General features: G+C 23.8%; 9 protein-coding genes across 9 annotated transcripts; 2 read left to right on the top strand and 7 right to left on the bottom strand. All coding sequences in view use genetic code 6, as the record gives it.

Annotated features, from left to right (window-relative positions):
- Positions 1–814: 814 nt before the first annotated feature.
- TTHERM_01001520 (MHCK/EF2 kinase domain protein) lies at positions 815–3,241 on the bottom strand (the record flags this gene model as incomplete). The annotated part of the gene is made up of 1 exon (XM_001027501.2): positions 815–3,241. The coding sequence occupies one exon, from the start codon at positions 3,239–3,241 to the stop codon at positions 815–817; it is 2,427 nt and encodes an 808-aa protein (XP_001027501.2).
- A 529-nt stretch (positions 3,242–3,770) lies between these two features.
- On the bottom strand, positions 3,771–6,655 carry TTHERM_001001527 (MHCK/EF2 kinase domain protein; the record flags this gene model as incomplete). The annotated part of the gene is made up of 12 exons (XM_012800953.1): positions 3,771–3,885; positions 3,935–4,112; positions 4,161–4,240; positions 4,294–4,374; positions 4,435–4,532; positions 4,591–5,109; positions 5,224–5,611; positions 5,676–5,861; positions 5,924–5,993; positions 6,053–6,248; positions 6,309–6,507; positions 6,603–6,655. The coding sequence occupies 12 exons, from the start codon at positions 6,653–6,655 to the stop codon at positions 3,771–3,773; spliced, it is 2,163 nt and encodes a 720-aa protein (XP_012656407.1).
- A 531-nt stretch (positions 6,656–7,186) lies between these two features.
- TTHERM_001001528 (transmembrane protein, putative) lies at positions 7,187–8,923 on the bottom strand (the record flags this gene model as incomplete). The annotated part of the gene is made up of 12 exons (XM_012800954.1): positions 7,187–7,257; positions 7,316–7,413; positions 7,475–7,523; positions 7,586–7,644; positions 7,707–7,743; positions 7,860–7,905; positions 7,969–8,018; positions 8,110–8,154; positions 8,381–8,384; positions 8,486–8,542; positions 8,619–8,719; positions 8,878–8,923. The coding sequence occupies 12 exons, from the start codon at positions 8,921–8,923 to the stop codon at positions 7,187–7,189; spliced, it is 663 nt and encodes a 220-aa protein (XP_012656408.1).
- A 630-nt stretch (positions 8,924–9,553) lies between these two features.
- Positions 9,554–10,822, bottom strand: TTHERM_001001529 (hypothetical protein; the record flags this gene model as incomplete). The annotated part of the gene is made up of 1 exon (XM_012800955.1): positions 9,554–10,822. Exon 1 carries the CDS (start codon positions 10,763–10,765, stop codon positions 9,554–9,556), a length of 1,212 nt encoding a protein of 403 aa, XP_012656409.1. The 5' UTR covers positions 10,766–10,822.
- A 552-nt stretch (positions 10,823–11,374) lies between these two features.
- On the bottom strand, positions 11,375–14,561 carry TTHERM_01001530 (transmembrane protein, putative; the record flags this gene model as incomplete). The annotated part of the gene is made up of 5 exons (XM_001027502.3): positions 11,375–12,410; positions 12,469–13,015; positions 13,067–13,415; positions 13,469–13,945; positions 14,079–14,561. 5 exons carry the CDS (start codon positions 14,559–14,561, stop codon positions 11,375–11,377), a joined length of 2,892 nt encoding a protein of 963 aa, XP_001027502.3.
- Positions 14,562–15,013: 452 nt separating this feature from the next.
- On the bottom strand, positions 15,014–16,568 carry TTHERM_01001540 (Yip1 domain protein; the record flags this gene model as incomplete). The annotated part of the gene is made up of 8 exons (XM_001027503.2): positions 15,014–15,293; positions 15,349–15,491; positions 15,576–15,659; positions 15,724–15,777; positions 15,835–15,916; positions 15,993–16,109; positions 16,184–16,434; positions 16,485–16,568. The coding sequence occupies 8 exons, from the start codon at positions 16,566–16,568 to the stop codon at positions 15,014–15,016; spliced, it is 1,095 nt and encodes a 364-aa protein (XP_001027503.2).
- Positions 16,569–17,015: 447 nt separating this feature from the next.
- Positions 17,016–17,816, bottom strand: TTHERM_01001550 (3-oxo-5-alpha-steroid 4-dehydrogenase; the record flags this gene model as incomplete). Its single annotated transcript, XM_001027504.1, has 1 exon — positions 17,016–17,816. The coding sequence occupies one exon, from the start codon at positions 17,814–17,816 to the stop codon at positions 17,016–17,018; it is 801 nt and encodes a 266-aa protein (XP_001027504.1).
- A 724-nt stretch (positions 17,817–18,540) lies between these two features.
- TTHERM_01001560 (hypothetical protein) lies at positions 18,541–22,529 on the top strand (the record flags this gene model as incomplete). The annotated part of the gene is made up of 3 exons (XM_001027505.3): positions 18,541–18,895; positions 18,953–19,552; positions 19,666–22,529. The coding sequence occupies 3 exons, from the start codon at positions 18,541–18,543 to the stop codon at positions 22,527–22,529; spliced, it is 3,819 nt and encodes a 1,272-aa protein (XP_001027505.2).
- A 785-nt stretch (positions 22,530–23,314) lies between these two features.
- TTHERM_01001570 (adenylate kinase) lies at positions 23,315–24,079 on the top strand (the record flags this gene model as incomplete). Its single annotated transcript, XM_001027506.2, has 1 exon — positions 23,315–24,079. The coding sequence occupies one exon, from the start codon at positions 23,315–23,317 to the stop codon at positions 24,077–24,079; it is 765 nt and encodes a 254-aa protein (XP_001027506.2).
- Between the last annotated feature and the right edge of the window lie 504 nt (positions 24,080–24,583).

Below are 24,583 nucleotides of genomic sequence, written 5' to 3' on the forward strand. Positions count from 1 at the left end.
TAATTTGATATTATGTCATTTTATATCTATGCTGTTTAAAATTGATTCAAAACTTAGATATATTCAAGGGTATCAGTTTATAAATAAATCTTTCATGAATTTAATATTTAATGATAAAATACTATCACTTATAAAATTTTAAAATATTTGATAAAAGTATTGAGTATTTAAGCATTATCAATAAAATTTAAAATATATTTTTATTAAGCTTAACATATAAAAATATTTAATTCAACATTTGTAAAAAACAATATTATTTAAATTACTGATAAAAAGCATTAGAAGAAAAAATGGAAATTAATTTTATTTTAATACTGTAAAATAATTTATTACTCTATAATACATATTTAAATTAGATTAAAATTGCATCATTATTTATTATTGTTTATTAAATTCTCATGTTATTTAAATTTCATGGTAGATCATTCATTTCTAAATTGTATTTATATTTCATTATTTATTTAATTTTGTGTTAACTATCTTCCTGATCTATAGAATTCAATTTTTTACACAATAATTTAATTTTTTAAATAACACATATTTTTTAATTAAATGAAAATCAAAAAATAATAATTTTTCTATTTGAATGAATTAAAAAATAGTTTTTTTTTATATATTTTTTTACATCAAAATGTTAATTTAGCTGCATTTTAATTATCAATTATTGATAAATAATTAGATAAATAGACAGTACTACAAGAGAATTAGTGAATGAAATTTGATAAATAAATAAATTAATAAATAAATAAATAAAATTAAATAGGATAAGGGTTTTTAAGATATGGGAAAAAAGTATTGGAGTTAAATATTATTATCATTATTTCTCAAGTTACTCTCTCAGTTTATCTCTTTCTAATTTTCTGCAATTAATGCATAGCTCAGAAGCTTGTGTTCGCTTCATTAAAGTCCAATAAACTGAATAACAAAATGGTTCATTACAAGATTTACAAGAATCCGTTTTTAGTGTTGATACTCTCATTGAATTGCATGCTGGACAATATTTTTCTCTACATTATATTCTTCTTTCATACAAGAATCCAGCATTTATTTTGAATCCCTTTTTGCAGACATCACAAATTGTGCAAACCTTCTTATTTGGATTATCAGGTTTTACTATCTCATATTTAAAGAATTTCATATCAGTAGGTATTTCTTTTATTTGTGGATGAACTAATTAGAGTTACTTACAGAATTTATTACACTAATGAGTCATAAAAAATTTGAAAAATCCAGAATAACCCAGATTACCAAGACCGAAACGATTTTGATCTAAACAGTGAATTTGAGGATCTGTAAGCATTCCGCCAACTCCTTACAAGTCAACAATCATCAAATATCCTTCTGTGACTTGATATGAAAAATGTGAAAGTGCCTACGATAGTAACCCTGGCTCATCAAATTTTAAATCGCACCAACCTGAGTTATTGTTAAACTTTACATATTCACCAGGTATATAATTTTCTGCTTGATAAAACTTAAATGGATGGGATGGATCAGTGAATTCGTAGATATAACAATGTACGAAATTTTTCAAATTTTCTGTTGTGTTGACATGTTCTGAAACTCTGTCATTAAATTGGTTTACAATATGCTAGCATATAAATTGACTTTCAAGATCTTTTATCATATCAGCTTTATTTAGTGTAGGGTCAGACTTGTGCTACTTTTTGTTAAGCTTTACAACTAATTTTTAGTTTAGCAAAGTATCTTTCGCATAGAAAGCGTATCTCATAGCTCCTTCAGCAAAAGGAATTCTTGAAATTTGGAGTTTGGTTTTAATTTCAGAGTGTTAGACGAGAGGTTTTTTCCAATTGATAGGTACCCCAACATCTTATACAATAAAGTAGCTGTGACAAGTAGCTTCAAAATTATGAGAAAAAATAGCTTCAGGAAATTATTTCTAAGGATATATTTTAAGATTGATAACTTCTATATCACTTTTTGTTTCTTCTTAATCTGATTCTTCACTTTCATTAGCCTCTTTAATGTTAAATCTTTTGAAAAAAGAGTCTTTTTACTGAGTATCTTATGCCTGGCAAATTTTGAGTGCTTTGTAAAAAGCACTTTCAGGGTTTTCTTTGTTGTGGCGAGTATAAGACATGGAAAGAGTTTAAGTAGCAGTTTGAGTGACCATTTATCCAAACCCTTATGTGCTATACCCTAAATCAAGAATTTATAAGTCTTAGCCACAAACTTCATTGTTAAACTGCTTGAATAACTCAAACATTTTTTTAGTTTGATCTGTTATCTAAATAGTATATAACTAAACTCCTTTTTTTATAAGATTCTTAAACTCCTATTTTAAATCAACACCATCAGGATCTCCATCAGGGTATCTATCATCGTGACCGTCACTATACTCTCTACCGTGAGCAGGACAATCTGCAATAAAAACTGCATATTTTGCTTAAGACTTCCATTATTAGAGATTTGCATGCTTAAAGCCACCTGCAACATCTTCTTCTGAATCATTTCCTCCTTCGGCTTAAATTTAATTAAGAAAATTTTGAAATGAATCAATTTCTGATGAAAAATCGAATATGCTAAATCTTTAGATGGATCCATAATCTCTATAACCAATAAAACTAATTCTAATCGACGTATTCCCTTTATTTATATCTTTAATAGCTGCAATTATACTTAGAATTTCATCTTTGACAGCTTATATCCAACCACTCATAGATCCAGTACAATCCATTATAAACATTAAATCTAGTTCCATTCTTGGCAATATATTTTAGTAGATAGGTAAAAATTATTTCATATCTTCACTTAGTTGATAAAAGTTAGAAATAAAATTTGCAGATTCCTAACAATGATTGTAATGAGATTTTATGAGATCTTAGATTTTGATAGGAAGTTGTGGATTTATAAGAACATCTTTAGGTGGTTAAACTTAGAAGTTATGTTTAACTTCTTCATCTTCTAATTCCTTTGGTACAGTAATCTATTTACATTATTTTTTATCAGATGATGATTGTTCAGGAGATAAGCTTTTTGTATCAGAAGAACTATTATTAAGAGAATTTTAATCTCTTTGAAGAGATTTTTATTTATTAGGGGTAATAAATTTATTTTCTTCAAGAGAAATGTGAAGAATCTGGATGGGACATTTATCCCCATTAGGACATCCATTGAGCTTTTTGCCATGTAAGAAAGGACATTTATCAGCTTTTTTGCAATTTCCAGTTAAGTGGAAAAAATGACAATGAAGTTTGTTTGTCTTTTTTTTTTAATCCATAGTAGTAATAATTTTGAAGAGATAGGGAGGTTGATAAAAATTTTATTGAATTTTATTCCTACACAATTAATTATAAAAAATGAAATGGGAAAAGCTATTTTTAACACAAACCTTTGCCAATAAATTCTAATAAGTAAAAAATTGTAAAAGAAAAAAAAATTACTTAATATACTAAAGTGTCTAATCTATCTTTAAAAGTGTCTATACTAAAATAAAAGTGTTTTCTTATTATTTTATTATAAATTATTTATGTCTAGGCTAAAATAATAAAATATAAAATATTTGTTTCCTCTTAAATATTTGATTTGATGTAATGTATGCAAGAAATGAATATTATTAAGCATATTTGCTTCCTCTTAAATATTTGATTTGATGTAATTTATGCAAGAAATGAATATTATTAAGCAAAAGAAAATATTTTTGTTTCAATAAAACAAATTTTAGAAATTATTTTTAAAAATTAAACAAACACACACACACACACATATTTTGTAAATAAAATAGATTGATTATGAATAGAAAAGAAATATCATTATTTTTTTAATTTATTTAAATTTTCTATATTTTCTTTATATATTCTTGCGTCTATTTAAACTTTTAAATATATTTCAACCATCTTAGAGGTATCAATTTTGTTCTCAATCCTTGCATTAACAATAAATTACTTTAAAAAATATTTAAAATTATATTTACAATTTATCCCAAGGCTATGATACCATAGTTTACTAATCTGTGCTTCCTTAACCAACTAATTTGATTCTAGAAGCTAGTAAATTATATGTTTCACCTTAAGGTAAGAGCATCATCAAACCATGTAATGATTTCAACAAATAAGGGTATTTCTCATGTTCTAACAACTAAAGTCTTAAATCTTATTTTAAAAAAATTAAAGCATATAAATCTCATAAAAGATGATTACAAACAAAAATGGGCTTTTCTAAAAGATAAATCAATTCGCATATTTAAGTTAAATTTGATTTATTAAGTTCTATCTCACAGCTATTATTTAATAATAAATTTAATGTTATGATAGTAAATGAAAAACAATATACAAGCTCATGATGATATTATATGCTAACTCATAAGCTTGAGTTAAAAAGCAAAGAGTTATGGCTGAGACTGGATTATAGCTCCTATTAATAATAAAAGATTAGTTAAAATGATATAAAATCAATTTTTAGCAAATAATCTACCATGTTTTAAATATATCAACAAATAGCTAAATTTTTTCTGGTACTAAATTCTTTTAAAATTGCAAATTTTTCAAGAAATTCCTTAACTCTTTTAGGTCCTGAATTTAAAATGTAAAAAATTTACAAGATATTTTTTAAACAAGAAAAAATTTGTACAGAATCTGTTAAAAGGATTAAATCAAGGGATCTAACAAAAGGTGAAACAAAATTAATATCATCATATTTTCTCAATTCTGAAGCCATAGTTTTAAATACTAACTCAGGATTAAGTATGTTACAAAGTTACTTTATAATAATATCAGATTTGTTTAAAATTTTTTGATTCTAAAAGCATGCTTTCAATATTTGTCCGATAACAAGATCAAAATTTTCTTTATCTTTTAGAATATTACCAAGTACTTCCATGACATTTTCTACCATGGAATCAGAATCATACAACTTTGCAATTAATTAAGAAAGAACTTAATTTATTTAAGCAGATTTATTTTTATTATAATATTTAATTAGTTATCTCATCCATACCAGCGCGCTTTGCGCCGTTGACTCTCGTTTTTCATCGAGCATTTGCTGCAGCATTGGCATTGCTTCACTAAATTTCCCTGATTTGTCCTTTAATTTTTCCAAAATTCTAAGCATTAACTAATTAATTTTATCTGCAGACCTTCTTATTTCTTCCTAGATAAATAAATTATTTTAAAATAAATAAATAGATTTAAAACATGTAAAATTTATAATATCAATAATTTAACTGGCTCAAAAAAAGGTAAATAATAAATGATTAAAAATTACTTGCTCATTAGAAAGCAGATAAAGAGTTTGTTGTATAATAACTGGAATTTTGTTTAGTAAAGCTTAAATTGCAGGATTTTATCTTTCACATTTATGTTCTTCTTCCTCTACAATATATTAAGAATGCTATTCTAGCATTTAGAGATATTCATGAATCCACCAAACACAATTCATTTGGGAAATGTTGTTGTATTTAGTTTTTTCACCAGGATTTGGAGTTCTTATAATTTCTATTAGTACATTAATAATTTATTCATGGGTTTCTCTTCCGATTTCGTCATCTTCGTTTGCAAAGCTTAAATTGTTTTATGAATCCATAGTGTTCGATCTTTACATTATTTCTTCTAAAAATCCTCTCAAACATAACTCTGCTGATTATCTTATTTCTCTAATAAAATAAAGATATTGTAAATCATAACTTGAATGTAAAATAGTTTTATTATATATTTTACCTATTCGAATCGGACATATTTAAAAATAGCTACTCCAAAAATTTAGGGAGATATCTTAACATATTTACTCCAGGTATAGAATCTAATGTTTTAATCCAACTTAAAAGCATTGATTTAATAGTTGGATTTTAAGCAACAATTTTTTTGTTGATTAATTCCATCAATTCTTCGATTTTTAAGTCCCCTCTACAAAAAAAAATATTAATGAATAAAATTTTATTTTTCAGAATAAATAGATTTTTAAATACTTTTAAAAATCTGCTGCCTAAACAATTGTCTTCAACTAATTATCAAGAGTTGTTGCTGCAGATCTCACCGCTTTTTGAAGGAAAAATATTTTTATTTATAATGATATTCTAATTTATAAGTGTAATTACAATTATCCATATCAGTAACTTTTGTGACAAGTGTTTCAAAAATATCTTTAAAATTGAGTAAGATAATATCTTATAAGGCAAATGTAATATGATATAACCCTTCAAGACATGCAAATCTAATTTTTGAATCGTTATCTTACATTTGATCTATTAGAGGTCTAGTTAGCATTTTAACATACTACCTCGCATATTTTTCCTATATTAAATTTTATAAACAAATCTATGAATATCTGTAAACTTAAATTTTTTCTTTTACATGTTCTTTTAAAGCAATACCAATAGATGTTATTGCTTTAATGCTTCCCCTCTTATCGTTTATATTTGTGCTTCCTAAATTTTTTGTAAAATACTAGATCATCTTATAAACCTAACTATCTTATGGATTCTGTTTTTCTAGGATCTAGCGAATTAAATCCTCTATATTCTTGCCCGCTAAATTTCTCTTTTCATTATTCCTAAATTAATAATTCAGATTGAATTAAACAATTAGATTTAGTTTATCAAAATATTGAAATAGTGTAAATGGACTGTTATTGTACAATTAATTTACTTAGACATAAGGTTGTCCATAATGGAATTAGGAATTTCTATTTCATTATTCATGTCTTTCAACTAAAATTTATATTATGCTAATCCTATAGTTAGAAGTGAAATAGATATAAAAAATTCAGCTTTATTTATTTAATTTTTGATGTTTAATTTAACTTTTTTTTGACAATCTTAATCATTTCTTTTAATCAAATTTTTAATGGATATCAAATTTATTTTGGATCTAATTGCAATCAATCCATCAGGTGGATATTAGCTTAACGTTGAAGTCATTTGTATAAGAAATACACACATACATACATTTATTTTTATTTAAACTTAATTAAATATTTAATTAAATATAAATTAAAAATTAACAATCTGTATTTATATTTGCTAAAAAATTAAGTAAATAAAACAATGCATTTTTTAAAATATGCTTTAAAATATTAAGAACCAATAATAAGTTTTGTTGCTTTTAAACATTGCTAAGAAATGCTCAACAATATACATTATTATTTTATGTATTAAATACATAATTAACAATAAAATAATTAATATTATTAAATTTTATTTCCATACTTTATCCTAATTAAGCTTAATTAATCATTTAGGATAAGTCATGTGGTGGTAGTCACCAACCTTTTCAACTTCGTGTTCAATGTATTTGTGCTTTCCTATTATTTCAAGTTTTTTTTATTTAAATGTTTAAATTAAAAAAATAAAAGTAATTACTGTGGAAAGTGGAAGTGCACATAGCTCTAGGATCATCAGGGTGCATGTAACCAGCGAGACCTCTCATTCTGTTGTATGCAAAATCATGAGGTAACCAACTAATTGTTAAGAGATAAAGTTAATAACCTAAAAACAAAAATGTAAAAGCTTATTTATTACCCCCATTCAGCATATGAAATACCATAAACTTCTTCCAAGACAGTAGAAGCTATTTTAAAAGTTTTTATTTAGAACAAATTTTGAGTAAGAATAGTTATATATTATTATTACCTATGTAATCCTTCATTCTGAGTCTTGTGAATTCATCATTCTTTAAAGGAGTGCTTACCCTATAATGTGTTAAGAAGTTTATTGTGAGTTTTTTTAAAAAATTTAAATAATAAATGAGTACCAATAGTAAGGAATCATATAGTTGTAAATAACGTGAACTTTTAATATTTAAATAAGATATTATAAATTAATTAGTTAAATAAACAATAAAAAAGAATTTTCTGTCATTCTTTTTTATATTTTTAAAGCAATAACTAATAAATCTTGTTCTTACTGACGTAGATACCGCAAACAAGAGTAATCCATTAAGCGAAAGAACCCTTTGTTGATATTACAAAAATAATGTTAATAACTATTTTTACTATGAAATAAATATGAATTACATCAGAGTTCAATGTGTTTTCTTAGAAATCTCTGTACATTTCATAGGTGCCTGTTATAAATCAAAACAAAATTTTATATAAATAAATCTGTTAAAGCTATAATTTATATAGATCTAAGCAACTAAAAAATTAATAAATTACTGTAGAAGGGGAAACCGTGAGATGAATCAACCTTGGGATAAGTACCTAAATAATTTATTTACATTTGAGTTAATAAACAAACATTTTAGTTGTTTTTCAAAAAAGCATTTAATTTTTTGAAATATCGAATTATATGTAATTTAAAATTCCCAAAATGATGCTTTTTGCATTCTTTGCATGTATCTCTCTGCAGATATTCTACAGATAAATAAATCTTACTAAAAATGCTAATTTCGAAAACTCAAATGAATATCTTCCTTATATTATTTACCAGTCTATATTTTATTTTAAGAAAAAATGATTTAGATGATGTCATCTTATTTAAATAGATGCGTTTCTGCGATTATAAATTTTTTGAAATGAATAAAAAGCTTACCCATTATGCAAGATCGGGGTGATCAACGAAAAGTTCATATAAACATTATTGTCTTGCCTAAATGTTTAATTCAATAAATAAATGAGCATTTGTTTGTTATCTAAATATTTCAAATTAAAGCTTTTATTCTTACATAGTAAAATCTCATACTCCAGATTCTTCTTTAGACTCTAAGAGCATCGTATCTTTCTTCTCCGACAGTTTTATTTAAAATTTTGGAGAACCACCAGATACCTATTTAACACGAAATAAATGTTTATATTTCTATCAAAGTAAAACTTTAAATAATGCTAATTCTATTCTATGTTGCTAATAAGCATTTGCTCACAGCATTGCTTCATATTGTAAATATCTTTTAAGTTAACTATTAAAATAAGCAAGTCATTCATTACCGTTCTTATGCCAGTTATTCTTAACACCAAAAAGAGAAAGAGACATTCCTTCTAAATTGCTTTTTTAATTATATTTTGTGATTTTAATTCTTTTCAATATACTAAATAATTTTTTCTTGTTAAATTGATTGCTTTTTAATCTTTTTTCTTGTTTTTTGTTTTAATTTCCCCTTTTAATTTTTCTTTTTGTTAAAGTGCATGCATAAATCAATGCAAATTTATTTTTCAAACAATCGAAAAGCAAAGCATTTTCAATTGCAATATCACTCAATCGCTCCCTTTAAGTTTATTTTATTTCTTAATAAAATCTTTGTATCTTTTTAATTATTAATTAATAATTGATTTAATTTTTTACTAAGATATTTATAATTAAATGAATCATTTAAAATTTCTTATTTTCAACACAAAATTATTTACTTAAAAATAAAAAAAAATGTTTAAAAACTAATTTCTTAAATCTCTTAAATAAAACATTTTTTGAACAAAATAAATTAATTAAATTAATAAGAAATTTTTCAAAAATTTAAAATGATTGAATGCTTTCTAAATTAAAAAAATAATTTTTTAATAATAAATTGAATAAAAAAGCTAAGATAAAAATAATTATAAGTACTATATAATTTTAATATGATTTTAAGTATACTCAATCTGTGTTTAAAGTATTTAAAAATTAATTTCAATTAATTATTGGTGTAGAATGTTTGTATAAATTAGGCTTAGCATAAAAACTATTAGACTCTAATCCCTAAGCTTCGTGAAAAGGAGCCCTGAATCTAGGACTTTGAGAAGTAAAAAAGAGATGTTCTTCAGATATTGCTCTGTTCATCATTCTTGTTTCATGAATTCTCCTCTTGGCAAGATCACTTTCAAAAAGATATTAGTCAATATATGTTTCTTGAGGGAAAAATCTATATGCAGTTTAGTAATGCTACTATGGTTTTATATTCACTTAGGATTGTTTATTAAATGTGAAAGCAGATTCATTTTAAGTTTGAGTTTATCCAAAGATTCTTTCTGAATTGTTTAAAGGATTAAAATTTACTCCCTAAGAAAACTATGGATATTATTAATGATGTTATTATTCTAGGTTTTAGGAATACTTTAAAGGGTTTAACACAAATCCCTTAGGTTATTGGATATATTCATCTTCAAGTTTTATATTTTAATATTAACTATTTATTTTAGATTAATTCATAAAATGTTATTATTCATTTTGTTAATAAAACTATTTATTTGTTTATTATTCTGCTAACTACTACTACTATTAAATATTTGAAACTAATTAATTGTATTAACTCTATTAATTATTTTATTATCTAGGAGGCAATTACTTAATTTATCCGTTTGAGTATTGCTAGCATTCATAGTGCTATTGAGATGTAAGCTTAAATTAGTTTGTTTTTGGCTAATTAGCTTATCCTTCTAAAACTAATTAATTATACTGTTGATTTTAAATATCGCAAACTTTTTAAATTTCTTGTTAGAGTGCTTACTATCTTTGCTAATCTACTTAAATATTATATTCTATTTTTTTTCCAAACATCTAGTCATTCCAATCTTTAGGAAGCTAAATATCAAATCTTTTTGACTAATAATCATGCTTAACCTAATTTTCTATCATTTAAGACCTATGAGATTAGCTGTTTTAATTTCTTGGTATAGGCATAAATGTTAATTCTTATCTATAATAAGGTTTTGTTTATTTAAATTTGCAATCAAATCCTGGTATATACTTTGGATCATTTTCATATTCTAAAAAATTATATTTCACTGGTATATATTCATTCCAATAACTTGACATTTAGTTATTTCTTATGTTCTGTGGCGCATTTTTTTAATCAATTACTGATTCATAAATTTGCTAGTTGTGGTATTATTATGATAACATATTTTCAAGCTAAATTATAAATTATTTGTTTGCTTTAAGTAATTTATTTTTATTTTTTTGATGAATAAAAAATATTATTTAAATGAAAGTAAATATTTACTAGATCTCTTTTTAATTTTATATAAATATATTAATCAAAAATTAGGTTGTTTAAAATTTAGAAAAGCAGTTATTTCTTTCATAATTTGAGTATTTAAAATAGAATTTTTATTTTCTTCTTTTTTTTGAGTTAAAAAGTTTAATATAAATATTTATATTATTTAATTAATTATCAAGATAATAAGTTTTTAATTTTTTTAGAGATTTTACTTAAAAAAAATTAAAAAAATTTAATTGAATTATAAAATTGAAAAGCAGAGCTAAATTTTAATAATTTATTATGAACTAGATCGATTAATTTTTATTAAAAAATAATTTCATGCTGAATTCTAAAATTAAAAATATATTTTTTAAGTAAAAAAATAATTGAATAGATGATAAAAGAATATGATTTAACCAAAAATATACAAAATAAATATTAATTTTAATAATCTGTAAGTGAATACATAGCTGAAGAAGATGATAGTTCTTAAATTAATTAGTAAACTGTATTTTACTTCGATTTATTTATCATTGATAGTCTTTTATTAAATTTTATATTTCATTATCTGCTAACTTTAGTTTCTTCTTCTTTTTTCTTTCTTTAGTATCTTTTTTTGGTGAAGAATTTTCGCTTTCTCTGACGTTTTTGAGATTTTATATTTAACTCTATTCTTGTTGATTATTTAAAGAATTTTTCTAGCTATCGTTTTGATTAAAGGCTTCTTTTGATTTTCCTAAATCTATACTTTAATTATGATTCTAATTAATTATAGGATCTTCTTCGTTGTTTTAAATTTAACTTAAATTATTAGGATTAACTATTGAATTATCAAGACCTGGTTATTCTATTTTAATGTTTGATTCATGTAATTGAGAATTGTTCGGATGGAATTTTTTTTCAAAAATCTATTTATAATCTCTCTAACTCTTGGTGTTAAATATGTTGCTTTTTTATTATGGTAATCTGTTAGTATTTTATAAATTCTATTAGTTAAGGTTTTCAGTCATTTGATTCACATACATTTCTATTTGGTCTTTACTTATTTCCTCTAGTTTATTCTTATGTGAAATTTTTTAGAATTCTTAGTTTATCAAATCTATTATATCTACATAGTCCTCATTTTCAGAAATATCATATGTTATAAGTTTACCTTAATCTTAAATATTTTTAAGAGAGTTTATGTAGATATCTTGAGTACATACTTTTTCCTCATCATAAATTTAAGTATCTTATTTTTTCTTCTTCTTAAGGCATTTATTACATTTAAGTATGTCAGTAAAAAAGAGTATAATTAAGATTAATCCGAGTAAGCCAGATAATATTATTGATTTAGCAAGTCTTTGTACAAATTAATTTGGCATTTAGGAGTCAGTTAAGATAATATTTAGAGCTTAAATATTAGGAAATATAGAAGGCGAAGCAAAACAGTAAACTGAAAATAATAAATGCAATACGATACACCAAGGCATCCATTTAAGAAAATGTATAGCTAATTTTGAGTATTCCACTTCAAGCCTTTAATATTTAATGACATCAAAACTATTGTATCTGATTAGCATGTACCTTCATTTTTTAAAATAAACTTGTTTTCAAAAGAAAATAAAATTTTAAAATATATTACCTATCAAAAAATATTTAAAAAGATAAAGACAATGCAGCCACCAAGAGAAGGATTGGTATTGGTCCTGCAAAAATAAAGCCAAGGTAGCATGTAAATGCAACTTATGCATATCTATCAGGAAGAGAAAATTCAGTATTTTTGTTTAATTCAGGATGATCTTTTCTAAGATTTAAATTTGGGTTTCTATCTATGATAAAATCAATTCTTTTTTTCTCTTGCTTCTGTTCCTTAAACCACTCTACAGATAAATTAATAGCTAATGTTACAATTTATGGAAAGAGGGAGTTAAATAAGCTAATGAGAGTAATTTTGTAACCCACATTTATAATCCAATTTCTATCAACATCAGAAGGAAATAATATTAGCATCATATCTTAGGAATTTTTGAAAGGAGTAACATAAGAAAAGTATTTTTGCAAGCTTACAGGCTCTGTACCAAATGTAAAGTGGAAAAAAAATATAAAGAGTATAGAATTGAGGGTTGTCCAAAAAAATAGACTCAAAAAGATGCTCTTTTCTTTTTAAACTACAGAATTATGTTTCTCCTCTTTTATAAAAAAAATTTTATTTTCTAAAATAAAAATGTTTAAAATTTTACTTATAATACAAATCTCCATAAATATCCTAGTAAAGAATAAAAGGATTGACATAATTAATCCAAAGATTGTATTTGGCACTGATACTGAATACGAAGACTAGCAAGTAACATTGGGATCTTGCTTGAAAGAAGAATTTGACATACACACACACTATTCATACCTTGGATCTGAACTTTTCATAGTTAGATTTTAAATACAATCATAACAGTCTACTCTCCAAGTATCTTTGTAGTAAGAGCTGAAAATTAGAAAAGTTATTAAAAATAAAATAGTCATAACAATTCCAACTACTAGAGATAAACATTTGTAAGCATAAATATCAGGGAGTGTAGAATCCTGATTTTCCCACTATTTTATAATAATTATAAAAAAGTTATTCATAAAAAATGATTTTAATTTACAATTATGCAAGATGGATCTTCAGCTTTGTAAACATTAAGAGCATGCATATTTTTATATTTTAAGCTAGGATCTTAAACTCCTCCCCAATTTTCATACAAATTAAGGGCATATTTTCTTTATTTTCTGTCAGAAAAAGTAACAAAAGCTTTCACAGAAGATAGTTCTTCATTAGAGAGATTAGTGTTAATATATTTTTTTATTTTTTCATCCACTTCTTAAATTTGTTGCTTTAAATACTCTAATTTTTCATCTCTTATCTATACTTCTTCAGCAGTTTTTTCTTACAACAAATCACTTCTGTTTAATTCGATTTCTAATTATTGTTGCAAATTTAACTTTTGTCTTTAATACTTCAAGGTATCTTGATAGTTTCTTTAAAGAATGCACTCCACTACACTAAACTTGTGATCATTTAGCTATTCAAAATGGCTTTTAATTTCATAAGCATTAATTATACTGTCTGGAAAACCAGTTACCTGTAATTATTAATTTTTTATATATATAAATTTTATCTGTTTTTACAAATTTCAAAGCTCTACTTTAAGAAGACAATTTAATAAAAGAAAACAATTTTATCTAAAAAATAATTTTAAAAAAGTTAAACCTTACTTGAACTGTAAAATATTTTATAGAATCTGAAATTTCTTTAATTTTAGCAATCTTTTTGTATGTGCTTACTCTTGCATAAATAAGATAAATAAAGAATATTATAGTGTAAGCACAATCAATGATATAATATATATTCATCCTCATTTAAGTATCAGATTTATTATCAGGGTTGTTTGTTACAATAATTGGCATATTAGCCAAAGTTAGCACATCAAGCTCTAGCCTAAACTCCCCATATATTCCATTTGCATTAATGTTTAGATACAAGCATCCAATGGATACTATAAAAATAACCAGAAAAATTCCAAATAGTTGCTAAATCAGATCAAAATAAATCCCGATTCCTAAACCATAAGAAGGTGTTATCTGATCAAATATCCCTTGAGGTGGTTATTTGAATTTCGATTTAAAATATAATGTACTATTTTTTCTATACTTATATTGATTTTATTAGCTTTAACTCACATCTAAATTGTTTATCATTATTCAATAACGAATTATTTAATAGTAAATATTATATTTAAGGTAGCTGTTGGTTTAGTTGATAATTAGTTTCTTATTTTGAGCACCTATTTTGATAATTTATTTAATTAAATACAAAATATTTAATACTTCAAAAAATTATTGATAAAAAGTTATTCGCAAGAAAAATATATTGCAAATATCACCATTTATTTTTAAAGATATTATTTATTTATTCATTCATTCATTGATTGTCTGCATCAATAATTAAACACTATAACAGATGAGTACATTTATTCATAGATACACAAATAAATACGAATCAAATTAAGTAAAAATAGAACATTATTTTCAAATAAAGTAAATCCACACTTTCAAATTTATAATTTAATATATAACACAAAATAAGTTTATGTATATAAGATACCAATTTAATTAATATATTTTATTTATTTATTATTTAATAAATCAAATCAAATTAAAAGATGTTTGCCAGTTCCATGAAGTTGTTTATAGAGTCTTTCGCTGTGATCTAAGGTCATATTATATTTGTGAGAATGGTTAATGCCTTAATATAAATCGGGGATATCTTGTTCTTCCCCTAATAAATCTTGGGTAGCTGAGCCATAGATTCTCTTGAAGAAGTAGTATTTATATAAAAACATAAATAAAATTTATATACCAGCTATCAAACCAATAATAATTTTTTTTCTATCTGTCTATCCATCTTCAGTCTTAAGTTAGTTCAATTTACTGAAAATATGAAGAATTAAAATAAATTTAGTGAGTAAATTTTATTTTAAATTACCTTAAATAATTGTTAAGAAGGAAAAATGTAGAATTGAAGGCAGCATACAAAAAGAGGCAGTATTAAACTAAATTTATTGGAATCGTGCAGAGAAGGGAGACAGGAATAAAAACAAAAAGAGAGTATCCAAAAATGCAGATTGTCTGTTAATTATTTAAATTTAAATTAATTAATCAATTTGATTTTAAATATTTTATGAATTAGTTAATAAATAAATGAATGAATACCTATAAATAGTAAGTCTAACTACTTCCAAATAACCTCATCATGAATGCTATAAAAATTGGAACTATTGTGATATATCCGAATACCTTTTTTTAAATTTAAAATAATTTAGTTTATTCTCAAATAAAAATCGATAGTTTAATAGCTTACAACACTAAAAGCAAGAGATACAAAAGAAAATTTGTAATCAAAGTGGCCTGGATTCTAGAATTGATTTTTGAAAATAAGTATTTATAACAAGTACGAAATATTATTTTTTACATCTGCTTGCAAATATAGAGATAAATTTCCAGCTGCTGTTAGTGCAAATACCAAAGTAAAGGAAATCCATAAGGGACCATATCTAAAGATTGAATTAATAGTATTAATTTTTATTTATTGATTACTTGCAGCTTTTATATTTTAAATAAAAATTTTACAAGTCTGGGGTGTTATCAGCGACTGAAAAGAAATCAGCTTTGAATGGAATTAATGAATATCCTATTCTTTTAAGTACAGCAGAGGTTGTTACATGTTAAAAATAAGGCTTATAAAAGCTTTTTTTATTAAAAAGAAAGTTGGCATTTTAAGAATACATTTTGTTAAATAAAAGTTTTTGTATATTTTCTACTCTATATCTAAGAAGAAGCAACATCTCTTAAACAAGAGTTGGGAACAAGATTCTTAATCGCCATCTACATTAACTCCTTCTTCCTCTTTTTTCTTCTTTTCTTCTTCTTACTTATAAACTTTATTGACTACTAACTGAGCTAGCTGTTATTAAAACTTAATTTGCGCTTCTTGCCCTATGCCATTCATTAAGTTTTATAAATCGCCTTTCATTTCCAAGTTATTACTTGCAAATTATTACTATATTTAAACCTATAATATATTTATTAAAAGCCTATTATAATCTTTGAAGATATTAGTACGTTATTTTTGTTTGGAGACTATTATAGCTAATTATTCGCATTGTCTCCTGCCCCATAAAATACTGAATTTTATTAATTACTCATAAACCCAATCTAGCTAATATACTCAAATTTATTTTGATTATTACCTTTAATTAAATTTTTTTAAATAACTATAAAAGTAGTAAATAATTTATATTGATTTTATGAATATTTCAATACAAATTTAAGTTATTACAATATTCAACTTTGTGATAATAAATAATAATATTAATTAATATTTCTTATTTAAATTCGTTTTTGGAATAATCAGAATCAAGAAATAAGCAAAAAAAAAGAAGCAAAGATAAAATATCTTTTCATAAAAATTAAAATTTGATAACCTAAAAACAACTATATATTTAGTTAGTTACAAATATAGATAATCTGAATATTTATTAATATTATTAATTTTCTAAGATAATTAATGTCTTTTTATTTAATTTAAAAATAAAAATAAATTTAATAAAAATCATAAATAAATTCATTTATATCTAAGAACTAATTTTTCAATCATAATATAAAAGGAATAACAGCTTTTCTTTCTTTAGGGTATTCTTTAAATGTTTATTGATACCATTTATGTGATTCTAATGCTCTTGAAGATAAAATAGACAATGTGGAGATTGCAAAGAGCCAGGGCATTTATGAATGAGTTTAAAGTATTGCAAATCCAACCCATTCTACTATTTCACCAAAATAATTAGCTTAGGAAACATATACAAAGAAACCTTCTCTTGGGATAACATAATTCTTTTTCTCTCCAGTTTTGCTATTTGCAGTACTTAAATTCTTTTTGAGGGATTAAAGATATCTATCTGATTTGATGTTGATATACATACCAAATATAAAAATTAAATATCCTAGGAGAACATTCCACTTAAACAGATCACTAAATTTACTTTCTTATACTGAAAGAATGCTCTTAGCTTAGAGATACGAGTTGCATGTAGTAAAGCTTGTAGCAAATAGACATACTTCGATAGGTATAGGCTTTGTGTTATTTTGCAGAGTCATAGGATAAATGATGCTTCTATTTATGTAGTGAATAATAAAAGGTAAAAGCATAACATAATTTACTAAATTATCTGTATACTAAGTCATAAACCATCCTGCAATAATCAAATTAGGAACTTCAAAAAAGAACCATGACATTTTTCCTAAGTTAAAGTTGAAGAAAGATTTGAGCTGCTTTCCATAGTTAATTGGGATATACTTATTGATCCAACAAAAACTGCTATAAAATATAACAACTATTAAGCAAATTATACTAACTGTATCGCCAAAGTAATCAAAGGTAGGAGGAATAAGCATGCTTAATTTAAAATTTTTCTTTTTTTTATTTTTAATTAATTTATTAATTTATTTTTTATGAATCAAATGCTGGTTAATTTCTAAATTTATATTGATATGCTGCTTATATAGAAGAACTAAACTTCTTTAAATATTCATCATAAAAAAAATTAATATTATTAATATATTCTTTTATATACAAAGCGGATCAATTTAATCCTTTGTAATTGTAAGTCTTATAACATTACAATCATAAATTACTTTCAAATTTTTATAATTTGCCTATAATTATTGCATAAATTGTAAAGAAAAATATTTAACTTGCTTTTTTCTGAAGTTGATTTTAATTAACACTAAAACCTCATTTATAGATGTAACGCAATAAATTTCTTTCTTTTGATTTCTTCTTTACAAATTAAATTTGAAATATTACAATTTAATTTATGGTCTATTAAAAATTTGGAAAATAAATCAGATTTCATGTTTGTTTTCAGCAGATTACTCATTTTTTCAACTCAAAATATTAAAGTATTTATATTTTTTACAATCAATTAATATATATAAATATTTTCTACTTATAGTTAATAAAAATAAACTTTATTAGAAATGAAAATGCTATATCAATCAATATATCTATTTTATACCTTTTTAAAATTTTAAGGAAATTTAAATAAACTTTTTTAGAAAGATTTTTGTATTTTGACTGATATCATAAAATTTGTACTAGAAAATTAAGATCAAGTAGATGTACTGTTTTAAGAAAATAGCAGAATCTCTTTTTTATAAGCAAGTAATTGAAGGAAACTTTAGCGGACAGGCATAAAATTCTAGAGAATTTTTATGTGTTAACGATACAAGTATTCATTTATATAGTGTGTTGAACAAGAATATAGAGAAAGTATCTAAATATGAAGTAAATTGCATCATTAAATCTGCAGAAGTATACAAAAATCAAAAAGATGAAGATTATGTTTTACTGACAACTTTAGCAGATTCATTGTTAATGCTAGGATATAATAAATTAAATTAGTCATTTTAAGTTTTAGCTCATTTTTGTTACAGCCATATTAATGACAAGCAGCCACCAATCCATCAAATAGGTAAATTGGCATACAAAAATTTTTAATTATAGTTTTTTAAAATTTATAAACAAATAGGCAAGCATATCTGTGTATTGGGAGATAAACAAAAGGTAGTATTGCTAGGAGCATATATGAAGAATATTTTAGCTTTAGAGTATGTGAATGGTACTTTTATATAAAGAAGCATTATTCGTTTACCAAATGATAATATTCATAAAATATTTGCTTCTGATGAAAAAAACACTCAAATCGAGAACTTTAATATTCTTAGTTCAGAATTAGATACATAAGAATCATTGAAAATTAGAATAGTAAATGTAAAGCTAAATAGCTCTAATTTATAATTAATGGAAAAAAAAGAAATAATTCATGTCCCAAATTTAAAAAATGAAGATAGATAAATAGAAGTACCAATCGATTGCACCCTTTTTATTGATAAATAAGGACATTAAAACTTTTTGATACTTACTAATCTTCAAATTATCAACATAAAGCTAAACAGAGAAGCTACTAGAAATAAAGAGGAAAGCACATTGCTAAAAAATTTATTTTAAAAAGATAGAAAGCAAATATAACCTCTTTGCATTAAAGAGTTTAAGTAAACAATATATATTCTTTTCAATGATGGAAAATGTTTTTATTTTGACAGCTTCTAAGATAATCTTTAGGAAATAAGTAAAAATTAATATTTATTATTCTCATTTATTTATAATAAAATGAAAATTTTATTTTTAAATGTCGAAAGCTAACTCTAAAAACACACTAAGTATTATATTTTATTAAATTAGAAAAATAAGGATTCAAGAGTCTATTTTATGCAGATCAAAATGAGTTTGAAGTGATAGATGCACTACCACCAAATTAACATAATAACGAATGGATAAGCCTTTCAGATAAAAGTTTATGCTTAGTATAAGCAGAATAAAGCAGCTGCAAAATTATCTCCTATTCGCCAATATTTTCAAGTATAGTAAATTCAGCAGTTGATTAAAGAAATGGAAATATTTATTCAATTATAAATGGGAATATACACTATTTAAGAAAAGTTATTAAAGGATTTGAGCCAAAAGAATTGTAGCTAATTTAGTAAAATATTCCTTTCTAAATAGTGAATGCTTTTGTAAATTAAAAAGATATAGAATGTAAAAAGTAGTAATTGATAATCTATTTATCTTCATTAAACTAGTCCTTTGTTTTACAAATATTTTAATCAGAAGGAAGTCAAAATTTAAAGCTGACCTCAATTAATTCTTTGTTTGAATGCATCAATAAAAATGAAATAATAAAAGATATGTCATTTTAAGAAAATGGTAGAGTGTTAATGATATTAAATTCAAGAATTATTATAATTGATGAGCAAAGTAAGAAAATTATTAGTGAACAAAAAGTTTAAAATGATCAAAAAGAATCTGAACAAGTTGTTAAAAGTACAATTTTAGAAAATTCATGGATTTTTGTTTTAACTCAAACCAACAAAGTATATGCATATAAATAAGATTTCATTAATTTTAAATCATACAAAGTTCCATCTATAATTTAAGATAGTGATATCATCTTAAATTAAAAAGAATAATCAATTTATTCCCTACCAAAAGGATCAACTGATAATAATCACTCAAACTAAACTCTAATTTCAAATTATATTTAAATCCATCACAATAAATAAATGCTATTTATGAATAAATAAATATCGGCCTTATACATTTATAAATAGTCTGATGAGATACATTTAATTGTAGGATATTATAATAAAACTATAAAAATTATTAGAGTAACTTTAGAAGATAATGCTTTAAATATGAAAACAGTCTAACATTTTTATACTCAAAGTATATTAAACGATGTTTTATTTTATAATAATTCAGAAACACAAGGTTTAATATTTACTTACAGAAACGGAACTATATAGGATCTTATATAGTTAGATTACTCAAAGGATATAAAAGACTAAGAAGAAATTGTTAAAACTATACATTTGGACGATAGAGATTCTGCTAAAATTTTCAAATTTGATAACAAAATTTATTTTTAATCATCTCATGCTATTTATTATTATAAACAATCTGGAATTAACACAGAACCTCTTTATCTTGTCCTGCATAACAACAAATATTTTCTTAATGATCCTATTATCAATTTTATGCTTCCAGTTTCTAAAGATCAGTTTATTTTAATATCTCAAGACAACTGGTATTCATTTAAATAATAGGCTAATCTTGTATAAGAAAAAAGTGAATTTAAATAAGTTTTAATCCCACTTAAAACAGCTGACAAAATATTATAGCAAAAATTATAAATAAATAACTAAAATAGTTTTAAAAAATAAATAATGAATTGTTATTTTTTTAAGAGGATCCTTTTTAACAGAGAATTAGATGCCTTTTTAATTATAGATTAAATGGGTTGCATTTATATTGTTAGTAGGAATGGATATATTTTATAAGTGATTGATAACTTGCCTTCTCTATATCCTATGATGAAAGTAGCAAATATGAAAAAAGTAATGATTTCTGATAAAGATTAGCATATTTTCATCGCAACTGAAAAACATGGAGCTCTTTTGATTTAGCTTTAATTTGAAAGCAACAAAGTTGCTTAAGATAATCTTAATATCAATTAAAATCAAAGAAAAAGAGTTAGCAAATTATAGGTTATAAATTAATTTATATTATAAAACCAATAATAATAAGACATTTACTTTGTTTCTGATGTCACATATATGAGTCTTCTTAATTTACTATTTATATGTGGATAAAACTTTATTTTCTGCTATGAGCTTTAAAAAGAAATTGAAAGTACCTCAGAAGAAGAAAAATTCCAATTCAATAAAATTTCTCAGTTGATTCTCCCATAAAAATAAATTATTTGCCTAGACTCGATAAATAATTTAATTTTAATAGGCGATTTAAAGGATAGTGTTTTACTTTATAATATTTAGCACAAATTTGAAGGAGGAAAACACTTTTTCTAATGGAATCTTGAAAAAACTGAGTTTAATTAGCGTGCTTTAAAGGAGAGTGTATTTGTTGATAAGTCTAATCTGCTAGGATTAGATAAGTACGGAGAAATATTTGGGTCAGTAACTGACTAAAAGGTATATCATGATGCGAATTTCAATTTGCATAACTTCTCTTTAATGAATTTGAGAGAAACAGGACAAATTATCAAATTTCATAGGTATATAAAAACCTAAAAATACATTAATCATCAAGAAGCAAAAAATAACCAAATCTAAGAATCTGAAAGCTGCAAACTACTCCCTAAATTGCACAATATGAATAGATAAACATTATTTTATGTTTGTGGAATAGGAGGTAGTATTTACCAAGTTGTTTACTGTGATTTACTTTTTAGCTTTGATATTGAAAAATACAATAGTTATATTCTCATCTTAGAAAATATTTTGCGATAACTAAAATCAAATTACTCTTCCTAAAAGAAGAATAGTCTAGACTTAATGAGAAAGACTAGAAAGTTTGGTAATTGTTAAAGATTTATTGATATAAACTTGTTTGAAAGCCTAAATAAGTAAGAATTCTATTAAATAGTATAAGATCTTTAAAATTAACTAAGCAAGGAAGAAGTGTAATAGTTAAGTGTAGAGGAGTTAAAAAAAGTTTTTTAGTATATGTTTTCTCTATTTATGAATTGAAAGAAGTTTACTAAAAGTAAATTTAAATTAAGTAAGTTTTTGATAAATTAATTAATTATAATATTTTTGTAAAAAGAAACTTAATATAATAAATAGTTAACATTTTAATATTTTAGTATTTTCTATCTACAAATCTATCTACTAAAAATTAATATTTATTTTTTTTTTGGCATGTTGTTAAAATTTATTGTTTTTATTTTTGATAACTCTTTTATTATATAGACTAACTTTTATATATTTGCTTTATTTTAATTATGACTCCTATCAATCATTTACTTCATATTATCACTTTTGTTAAAACCATCAATTTTAAAGAAATTTAATTTATTAAAATTAGTTATAATTTACTCATAACTTTTTTGTTAAATTAATAATATATCATTTATTTTTTTGATTGTTTAACTAAAAAACATTTATAAATTTCTAAAATCTTCCATGTTTAGTTCTTTAAAAAAGTCAAAACCCTTTGAAAAGATAAGAGCATCATAAATATAAGAAGGATTTTTAAATAAAGATACACTTTGAATAGAAGTTTTACTTTACCCACGTTAATAGTTACTAGTTTACAATGCCGCATAGTATCATATTATTTTACATAAAATAAACATATTGTCTAAAGCTTTTAGATATTTTTGGTGTAAGAAAAAACATCAGAATTAAGATTTTAGAAATAAATAAAAATTTATTGATTATTTAATTATTTGTCAACCGAGAATCTCTTAATATTTTAATTATAATAAATAAATAAATTATTAAAAATTTAAATTAAGATATATTAAAAAGTCATGATTGCCAATAAAGCTAGCAAGGTTTTAACCCAACTCAACTACACCTCTAAGTACTCTTTTGCTTAAAAGTTCTTATTCTTATTTGGTGCTCCTGGTGTCGGTAAGGGTACTTACGCTAAATTTTTAAAGAAGGATTTGAAGCTCAACCACATTTCCACTGGTGATGAAATCAGAAAGATTTTGAAGGGTTAAGCTGCTTCCACTTTCTCTCCTGCTCTCATCAAAGAAATTAAGCAAATTGTCGAAGCTGGTAAGCTTGTAGGAGATGACATCGTTGTCAACATTATTAAGGAAAAGTTGAAAGAAAAGGAAAGTGAAAATGGTGTTATTTTGGATGGTTTCCCTCGTACTAAATCTCAATTAGATAGATACGATTAAGAGCATTTACCTATTCACTTAGTTGTTAATCTTACTCTTAACCAATCTGTCTTATTAGAAAAGCTTATGGGTAGAAGAGTTTGCAACGGTTGTGGAACTACTTACAACTACTGCTCAATCCATAGAGACGGATATGAAATGGAACCTTTACTCCCCAAGAAGGAAGGTATTTGTGACAAATGTGGCTCTAAGGATATTGTTACCAGAGCTGATGACTCAAAGGAAGTCATTTCTGCCCGTATGATTGAATACGAATAAAAGACTTTACCTATCCTCAAGCTCTTTGAAGAAAGAAAGAAAGTATTTAACTTTGAAGCTAAGAGAGGTGTTAACGACTATCCTCGTCTTCTTCAAGAAGTTACTCCTTTACTTAAAAACATTTGATTTTATAATTTGTATCTGCTTTTTAAAAAAATTTATGTATAGTTGTTCAATTCTACAAATATCTTAATCAATATGCTAAAAACAATAATTATCAAGAAAGTATTGCCAAAATAAATCAAACTAAATAAAATCTATATTAAATAATTTGATAGTCATTCAAATTTTTAAAGCTTAAAATTTTGAATAATTAAAATAAATTTATAAATAAAAAAAATAAAATTTTTATAACAAGATAAAATTCTATCCTATAATTAATGAAAAAATCAATCAAATTTTTACTGCATTTATAACTGATCTTTAGTATTTTTTATCTAAATAAAACCGCAATTTATTTTTAAATTAATTAATATATTTTTTAATAACTATGAATATACATTAATAAAAATTTATTGTGAGATTTAATTATTAAATTCAAAGCAAATTAAAATTACAAGTCAATAAATTTTAAGATTTTTTAAAAAAATAGTTAAATTTTTTATCAGGGGTTGGGGTTGGGGTTGGGGT

This window comes from Tetrahymena thermophila, assembly GCF_000189635.1.
Source record: "Tetrahymena thermophila SB210 genomic scaffold scf_8253886, whole genome shotgun sequence".
Classification (NCBI taxonomy): domain Eukaryota; phylum Ciliophora; class Oligohymenophorea; order Hymenostomatida; family Tetrahymenidae; genus Tetrahymena; species Tetrahymena thermophila.